The following is an 8,619-nucleotide window of genomic DNA, read 5'->3' as shown; positions in this document are numbered from 1 at the left end:
CTGCGGGGAGAGGAATCCCCAGAACAGCTGGGCGCTCTCCCCAGGCAGGGCGCGGGCAGAGGGAGGCGAGGGGAGCTGGAGACCAGGGTGGCCCTGACAGCAGCCCCCCTCTTCCCCCAGAAAGGTCCCTCTGGCCGCCACCCCATCAGCCCCTGCTCCTGTCTGCGGCGGGAACTAGGGGCCAGGCAGTGTGCAGTCTGCCCCTGCTCTGGGGACCGTCAAGGTTGGGCTCCGGCCAGGATGGGGGCACCCTGCACGGGCCTGCGGCCCACCAAGCCAGTGTGCCCACCCGGGTGTGTGCTGCTAAGCAGCTAGGAGCCTGTCCCATCTTCCGGGCCCCAGGGACGCTTCCCTGAGCCTGCCCAGGCCTCTAGATGGCATCTGAGGACAGGAGGCTTGGCCAGGCTGGGGAGGAGGGGGGGGGGCCCAGAAGGGGTCTGGGGGCTCAGAGCCCCTAGGCCTCTCTGGGGCAGTGGCTACCTCCTCACCACCCCCAGGTCCCTCCGCGCGCAGCGGGCTCCCAGTTGCAGACCCCTCCCACTCTGGGCACTGAGGCCTCCCTGGCCCCTCATCTCTCTGGTGCCCGCCTGGGCTCCCCTCTCTCGCCTGTGTGCGGGTGTCAGGGCCTGGGTGTGCCCCGCTCCGACCCCCGAGCTCTCCCGGGGTCTTGGCGTCTCTGCATCACGCCCCCTCTCCTTCGGGTCTCAGCACTCCCAGCCCCGGCCCAGGATGTGCCTAGGGCGTTTCTGGCAGCTGCGCTCCAGGGCTGGGCTGGTGACTGCCCGGCCTCCTGCGGGCTGGTGACTGCCCGGCCTCCTGCGGGCTGGTGACTGCCCGGCCTCCTGCGGGCTGGTGACTGCCCGGCCTTCTGCGGGCTGCTGCGGGAAGCGCCAGCGTAGAACAATCGCAGCCTCTCTGCCAAGGGCGCCGCCCAGGCCCGGAGAGGAAATGGGGCTGGGGGCGGGAGCGCTGGCCGCCCCATGGGGCACCCTCGACGGCTGCCTGGGAGTCCCTGGAGGCTGCAGTGGGGGCGGGGGCGGGGCGGAGCGGGGAGGCAAGGGTTGCCCAGCCTCGTCCCTCCAGGCTCTGCCCCAGCATCCGGTTTCAGGATGGAGCAGGCCAGAGGCTGGGGCTGCCTGGCCTCAGCCGGGAGGAGCCGGAACCTGGGCCTTGTGGGCCTTGAACCCGACAGCCAGCAGTGGCTCGGTTTATGAGTGTCTCAGTTGTTGCCCAAATCCTGCTGCTTTTCCACTGAGTTTTTCCCCTGCCCGGCAGCCCTCCTCGTCCTGGTGACAGCGTTCACCTTTGCTCCGGGCGCTGCACGTTGTCCCAACAGAGCCAGTGGCCCTTCCAACCCCTGCCTCCAGGGCCACATGAAATCTGAGTGAGGCCTTTCAGAGCCTTCCTGGGGTCCACACACCGCATCCCAGAGTCTCTGGAGTGCTGTAGCTGCTTAGCTGGTGTGGTGGGAAGGCAGCCCCAGCAGGCACCTCCCCACCAGGCAGGAGGCACCACTGGGGAGCCAGAGCCCATTGGGAGCCTCGCTGGATCCAGCTGAGCCTGAAGCCCAGTGTCTGAGCCAGTCAAGTGCCTCTTTTCAGATAAGCTATTTAAGCTTCTGCCTCTTGCTACCCTGAGGCCGGGCTGATCCAGCTCGGGAGTGCCTGTTACATGTTGTGTGTATATCTGTGGTGCACGCGTTTCTGGGGGGACGTGTGGGGATTACCCCTCCTCACTCATGGTTGCCTCTTGCTTCCTTAGAGAGGTCTGCGTTTTCAACCAAAGGTGTCTCCCTCCACGAACGACACTGAAAAGCCCCTCGTTAGGCTTGCTGTGGCCCCAGAGCCATCCATGGGGCCAGGCTTTCCTGCCTTAGCTTCTGCGGCGACGCCGACCTGATGCAGCTGCCCCGAGGAACGCCCCCCAGGAAGGCAGCGAGGGCGTTTGCCGGAGCTGATGGTCTGAGCTGCCGTCAGCCCCTCAGGATGGCCCACTCTGGGAGTGGCAAGGAGGCCACCTGGGTCTTCCTCGAGTGTCTGCCCCTGAGGTGCAGCTGCCCAGCCAAGAGCAAACCTCCCACCCCTGTGCGGGCACCCCCCTCCACCCCAGGTGGCACTTCCTGATTCCCCACTGACCCCCACGTTTTGGTGCCCCCCATGAGGGATGTCTGGTTTATGAGCAAAGGTGGGTGACAAGGAGGGTCACAGGCTTGGAGGTCAGGTCATGAGAGGCATGGTGGGGGCTCGGGGCCAAGGGATGAGTCATGGGAGAGGGAGGGGGAGGGGTCGCTTCCACTGCCCAGGAGAAGGGGCCCAGAGGTCCCTCAAGGGCTGCTGGTGGCCAGGGGGCAAGAGCCAGCACCTCCCCAGGGCCGGGGAGGTGCACTCTGCCCGCCATACCAGCTTCCTGGGCTGCAATGCCTGCGACCTGGGCGGCCACTCCCACCTTGGGCCTGGACCCTCCCCTGGGCCCCCTGGCACCCACGCCGCAGCTCGCTCCCTCTCTGCCTGCCATGGGAGGTCTGCTTGACTGTCCCCTTCCCACTGCCCACCCTGCTCTCCCCACGCCCCCCAGCAGACCTGCCCCACGTCAGGGCGGAGGTGGGCTCGGGGACCTGGGCCATCCTGGTACCCAGTGGGTGCTCCCCTCAGTAAGTTCGGAGGAGAGAAGGAGCAGGTGCCGCCCCCCCATCTGACCCCGTTTGGTCAGCAGCCCCCGTCTCTGCACGCCTGCCCGCCAGCCTGCAGGAACTAATTAGGCTTCTTCTGGATTACCTACATTCCGCCCCTCCCCCCTCGTCCTCGTCCTCTGTCCTCTGGGGCGCGGAGGCCGGGTCAGGCCCGCAGCTCACTTATGGGAGGAGAAGCAGATAGCGCTCTGCAGGACAAGGCAGACCCTGCAGGAGCCGCCCCCTGCAGCCCTGGACCCTCAAAGCCAGCCTTGGAGCGGGGCCCCAGGAGCGGTCCGGTCTTGTGCACGGATTGTTTGAATAATCCAGATTTTAAAAGACCTACTTTCCTGTCAGACCATTTCCTGCTACAGAGCAGATGGGGCCGGGGCATCTGAATTATGCATTTGTGCTCCCCAGGTTTTTAGCGAAACTGGGCTCTGAGCCAGGCACTGGGGCACAGCTGGCCTGGCCCTCGCCGGATGCACTGAATGGGTGTGGCCGTGGACTCAGGACCACAGGCTGGTCTCTAAGCCACTTATCGAGAGAGGGAGGGAGTGTTGCCGAGGAAGTCAGGGGAAGCCTGGGTTCCTGGCCAGGCATGAGCTCTCCATGAAGGGGCCCTGGTTTATGCCCCACCGAGGAGGGGCTGAGTGGCAGGCAGCTGGGGGCCAAAAACCGCAGGAGGCCTGGGCAGAAGGGATGGAGGGTGGGACAGGGAGGGCAGGGTCCCCGGAGCGTCCTTCAGACCCCTAAGGTCTCAAAGGCCCTGGCTAGAAGCTAGAAGCTCCTGTGGGCTCCTGAGAGTTGACCAAGGCCCAGGGTATGTGTGTTCAAGGCTGAAGGGCCCTGCTGCCTGGGGACCCTGAGGCCTGTGTGCATCAGATGGGGACGATGGGGATGAGGCCCTAGGCCGTGCAGGGAATCTGGGAATGAGGGCCCAGCGTCCCCTGTTCCCTCCCCGCTACCTTCCCCTCAACTTTGCCCCTCACACCCTGTCCATAAACACATAAACACATAAACAGTATTCAGACCCCAGCCACAGGGCAAGTTCCAGGGAAGGACCTGCTGTACCCTGCAGACCTACAGATTAGCCAGGGGCAACAGGGCTGCACCCCAAAACCTCAGACAGCTAGGGCAGGCACTGGCTTGGTGTCCTCATGTGTGGCCTTGCCCTGTGGCCCTGAGGTAATGGAGGATGGGCCCAACCAGGCCGATGGTGGCCTGTGGTTACAGGGAAGCCCTGGGCCAGCCCTGCCCGCCCTCCTGCTGCTCTTAGGTGGGCATGCAGGGACCCAGGATGACAGGATGGGGGTTCTGAGGGTCCCCCAGGTCTCCTGCCATCCCCACAGCAGCACAGAGTGGGCTGCATAGAGACCACTCACCCCACTGCTCGCTTCCTTCACCTTTCATGCTTTCCTCCTCCTCCTCCTACCACCCCTTTCTCCTCCCCCTTTTCCTCCTCCCCCTCCTCATCTCTACTTTTCCAAGTCCTGGACTTAGGTGGGCATAGAGTTTGGATGGCATCAGACCTGCTGGATTCTGAGGGATGTCTCTCTCTGACCCCAAGTCTGGGGCCTTGGGACCCACCTGCCGAGGCTGTGCCACGGCTCGCGGGATCTCAGTGCCCGGACCAGGGATCGAACCTGGACCCTTGGCAGTGAAAGCGCCGAGTCCCAACCACTGGACTGCCAGGGAATTTTTTTTTCCCCACCTCCTCTTGAGCACTGGGCAGTGCTGCCGGCTTGTCCCCCCGCCCTTGTCCTGGACACAGTGACCACTCTGTTCTGACTCTCCCCGCTCCCCCGCCCCGCCCACCCCCCCTCACTCTGAGTTGTGTCCCCCTCACTTGGAACACAGAGCGTTGCCTGCTCAAAAACATTCCTTGAGGACCCACTGTGCACCTCACGCCCTTCTTGGTGGGTGGGGCAGCGGGCAAGGGAGTCCAGCCCGGTCGTCAGCCGTGGAGCAGAGCAAGGAGCAAGCAGCCTGGTATGAACCACGTGAGGTCACAGGAGCCAGAGTAGCACTGGGGGGCCGAGGCGGGCCGGTGGAGACCCTCCCGGGCAGACGGAGCCACAAGGGACAAAGGCCAGAGGGTGGAACGCAGTGACTGAGCGTTTAAGGAGCAGAGAGGAGCCAGATGCTGGGCAGTGAGGAGGACAGAGCAGAGGGACCAGGGCAATGGATGCTCTCAATGGTTTTAGCAGAGGAGTGAGACAGCTGGCATTCTGTCCTCACTCAGCTGGCAGGGTGGACATCTCGGCTGCGGTCAGCGCCCAAGCGAGGTGGTGGTGAGCATGGGAGATTGGTTACGGGTGTGGGGGGTGGTCTGTGTGTGTACACAAACACATACGCTTGTACTGTATATGTTCCTTAGCTCTGTCCACTGACCGGAACCAGAAGCAGTGACACTCCTGTAGCAGCAAGCACAGCTTGAGCCTGGATCCTGTCTTCTAAATACCATGCCCCACCGAAAGGAAACAGGGCTCCTTGGAGAAATGGTTGAGTTCAGGGCGGGGCAGATTTTCTTGTGCCAGGGATTGAGGAAGGACTCCAAGGATGGTGGAGGCATGTTTGTGCAGGAAGGACCCGTGGGAGGGGGAGGGACAGGGAGCACAGCCCTAGCGTGGGTGGGAAGGCATGGGCTTCATGCTGGGGTCCAGGGCCACCCTAGAGAGCACACAGGCATACAGACAAATTGGCTGCAGCTGCGAATCAGGCTGGGGGGGTGACAGGGCCCCTTGAAGTTTAAGGGGACAGCTGCATTGCTGGGTGTGTCCTCCTGCTTTCTTCAGCCAAGCTGTGCAGGCCTGGAGGAGGGGTCCTGGATTTGGCCTGGAAAGGGCAGCATAGGGAGGGCTGGGGGCAGAAAGCTGAGCTGGCTGGAAAGGGGTGATGAGGGTTGGAGACCGCAGGCTCTTGCAGTGAAGAAGTCCATGAGGTGGGGAGTCGTCGGAACTGGGGAGGCACAAGTCAGATGGAGAGGTGGGAGTTGGTGGGCCTAGGGCTCCATCCATGGACATCCAGGAGGTTTCTGAGGACACTGAAAGCTACAGGCTGCTCACAGCTGACCCATCTCTCCACCTCCTTCCCCTCCCCCACTAGGGGGTCTTCGATTCTCAGCTGCCCGGCTAACTCAGCTGCATTTGCAAGGGTGGTCCATCTGCCCCTCCTGACACTCTTTCCCGTGGTCACACCTCCCTGCTCAGGTGGCCATTCCTGACAGGAGGGCCTCGACCATCGAGGCCACACTGCTCACACCTGTCCAGCTCACACGAGCCCCACGGGCACCTCCGAGGAGGGGCCCTGACCCCGGACTGCAGGGCGTCTGCTCCGCGGACAGGCGGAAGCCGTGAGTCCCTGAGGCCGACCTGGTCCAGCGTGGGTGTGGATCAGCCTGCGCTGGCGTATGCATGTGTGTGTGCGGGGTGCAGAATGCAGATGTGGGGCGCAGAGTGCGTTACGGGGCGCGTGTGCTGGGCGCATGTGCGGGGTGCAGAGTGCCTTTGCCGGGCACCGGGTCCGGTGGCAGGTTCCCACCCTGCGGCCTCTACCCATGTCCACATGGCTGGGAACCAAGCGGGTCGGCAGCAGGCAGACTCACGCCAGCGCAGGGCCCCGCGGGCCAGCCCCTGAGGCGCGGAGCCCGGCGCGGGCGAGAGGCAGGCCTGCCTTGGAGGCTCCCGGAGCGGGTCCCCGAGGGCGCGGCGCTGCCCCTTTAAGCGGCTCGCGTACGCGCGCGGGGCTGGCGCAGGGCCGAAGCGCGCGCGCGCGCGCCGGGGACTCGGTCGAGCGGTGCGTGCGCGCGCGGCGTGCGCGGTGACGCGACCGTGGGGTTTCCCGAGGCTGCGGGCAGGGGCCGCCGCGCCCATCCCGATGGCTGGAGGCGTCTGAGGGGCGGACGGAGGCGGCGGCGGCGGCGGGAGCGGGCGCGGGCGCGGGAGTGGAGCAGCCGCCGCGGGACCGACAGACCGAGCTTCGCCGGCGCACCTGCCCGCAGCGCCCGCGGAGCGGCCTGAGCGCGACCATCTCCCGGAGCGGCGGCCGAGGCGGCTGAGGCGGCGGGGAGCGGGCGCGGCAGGCGGGACGCGGTGTCGAGGTGAGCGCGGCGACCGCGGCCCCGGCCCCAGCGCAGACCCCCGGCCCCGACCCCCAACCCCGGGCCTCATCCCCGCCCCTCCCCATCGCCCCCCAGTCGCCCGCCCGCCCGGGCCGCCCCGCCCCCACCCTCCCCGCCCCCACCCGGCCTCCGGGTCGCGTCTTCCTGCCCCGCCCGGGTGGGGTCCGCGGGGCTGGGGCTGGGGCGGGGGCGGCGGGGACCCTGCAGCCGTCGGCCGGGACCGAGACCGAAGTCCCGGGCTCGGGCCTGGATTGGGGCCCCGGGATTTGGAGTCCAGGTCCGGGGCTCTGGTCTGGGGTACCGGGTGCAGGCCTGCAGTCCTGGTCCTGGGGTCCGCGGTGGGGGTGGGGCCGGAGGCTCCGGGATTTGGGGTCCGGGTCCGGCGCCCCGCGCTTGGGAGGTGGCCCGGAGGAGGGGTGCCAGGCGGGCCAGGGAACAAAGGCGGTCGCGGCTCTGCCCCGCGGTGGGCGCCGTCCTTGGCCGCGGGAGGACGAGCTGCGGGGAAAGCGGCCTTTCGGCTGCTCGCGGGGAGGCTGGCGTCGCCGCGGCGGAGAAATGAGGAAGCGGCGCCGAGGGCGCGCGGGGCGGACAAAGCGCTCTGCGAGCGCGAGCCCCGGCCCCGCGGTCGCCGCCGGGCCCGAGCGGGGCCGCCCGAAGCCCCCGTGCGGGTGCGCAGCCTGCGGGCGGTGGCCGGGCTCCCGCGCCCCGCGCCGAATGAATGGCTCCCGGCGGGCCCGGCAAGATGGCGCGTCCGCCGCGCGGCCTTTGTCAGCCGCCGCCCGCGCCGCGGGGCTCCGGGGGCGCCGCCCGGGGGCGGGGGCGCAGCTGGGGGTGGCGGGAGAGGGCCGGGGTCGCTCTCGGCCCCGGGTGGGTGGAGGGTGCTGGAAATTCCACGCAGGGATCGCTGAGCCATCGGACTTTGGAAAATCTTCCTGTATTTTTCCTTGCGAGTTGATGCTTGACCTAAATGGTGTTTAAACATCTTTGAAGTCCTTTAAATTACCTCGTTGGCATACCCAAGTAGGTTTATCTACTTAATTCCTCTTTATGGAACCTTTTTAGTTAGGATTGTGAGACTCACTGACTGAAAGAGAACAGCGATGTAGGGGTGTTTATTTTGGGAAAGGAAGTTGGTGGACATTTGCAGTTAAAGAGTACGTTACTGAGTTTGTGCATAAATGATGTAAAAGTCGTAATCTGTAGTTCTGATTTGGGGAGTATTAGAGCCCTTTTTTTTTTTTTTTGTATTTTCATTCTGTTACCTGTTTGGTAACACAGTGATCTCCAATAACGTTTAATGATTAAGCAGTTGCTTATGAGATTATTAAGAAAATATGTAGACATTTTTCATAGTTAGCAAATAAGTGGAAGTATTAGCTTTGTGAGAAGTTCCCTTCTCTTCAGCCCCAGATACTGGATAAGGTCTAAAATCCATTGTTATCGATAAGATTTCTACCTGAGTTCTCTGTTTTCTAATTTGAAGCTGTAGTCTTTTTGGGGTGGAGGGGGTTCGTATTTCAAAGAAAGATTTCAGTTTGCGTTCTATTAAGATAGATAGGGCCTGTTCTGGATTCTTCCGGAAGGTACATATTGCAAAAAGAAAACGAACAGGCAGTTCCTTTTTTGCTTCCTTGCTAACATGGGTGTGTGGCTGGGGATAGGGCTGGTGCCACCAACATGGAAACAGGTCTTAGAACCTCCAGACGGCAGAACTGGGTGGTAGCTTTTGGCTCGATTTAACTTTGACAGAGCTGTCAGAAATGGAGTGCAACTGGAAGGGTCAGAGGCCGGCCTGGCAGGACCCCGTCGGGGAAGCTTTCCAGCTGCT

General features: G+C 64.2%; 2 protein-coding genes across 3 annotated transcripts in view; one reads left to right on the top strand and one right to left on the bottom strand.

Moving 5' to 3' along the window:
* Positions 1–704: 704 nt before the first annotated feature.
* Positions 705–7,704, bottom strand: LOC130709333 (basic proline-rich protein-like). Its single transcript, XM_057557815.1, has 3 exons — positions 6,276–7,704; positions 5,869–5,999; positions 705–1,019 (listed from the first exon to the last, which is right to left on the bottom strand). The coding sequence occupies exons 1-3, from the start codon at positions 7,702–7,704 to the stop codon at positions 705–707; spliced, it is 1,875 nt and encodes a 624-aa protein (XP_057413798.1).
* The window catches only part of GNB1 (G protein subunit beta 1), a 92,816-nt gene continuing 90,714 nt past the window's right edge, over positions 6,518–8,619 (top strand). For both annotated transcript variants that reach the window (XM_057550309.1, XM_057550297.1), the window contains exon 1: positions 6,518–6,770. The gene's annotated coding sequence lies outside the window, so the exon portion shown is untranslated. The remainder of the gene's footprint in view (positions 6,771–8,619) is intronic.

Source organism: Balaenoptera acutorostrata, chromosome 1 (genome assembly GCF_949987535.1).
Source record: "Balaenoptera acutorostrata chromosome 1, mBalAcu1.1, whole genome shotgun sequence".
Lineage (NCBI taxonomy): Eukaryota > Metazoa > Chordata > Mammalia > Artiodactyla > Balaenopteridae > Balaenoptera > Balaenoptera acutorostrata.
This window is presented reverse-complemented; position numbering and strand designations above follow the sequence as displayed.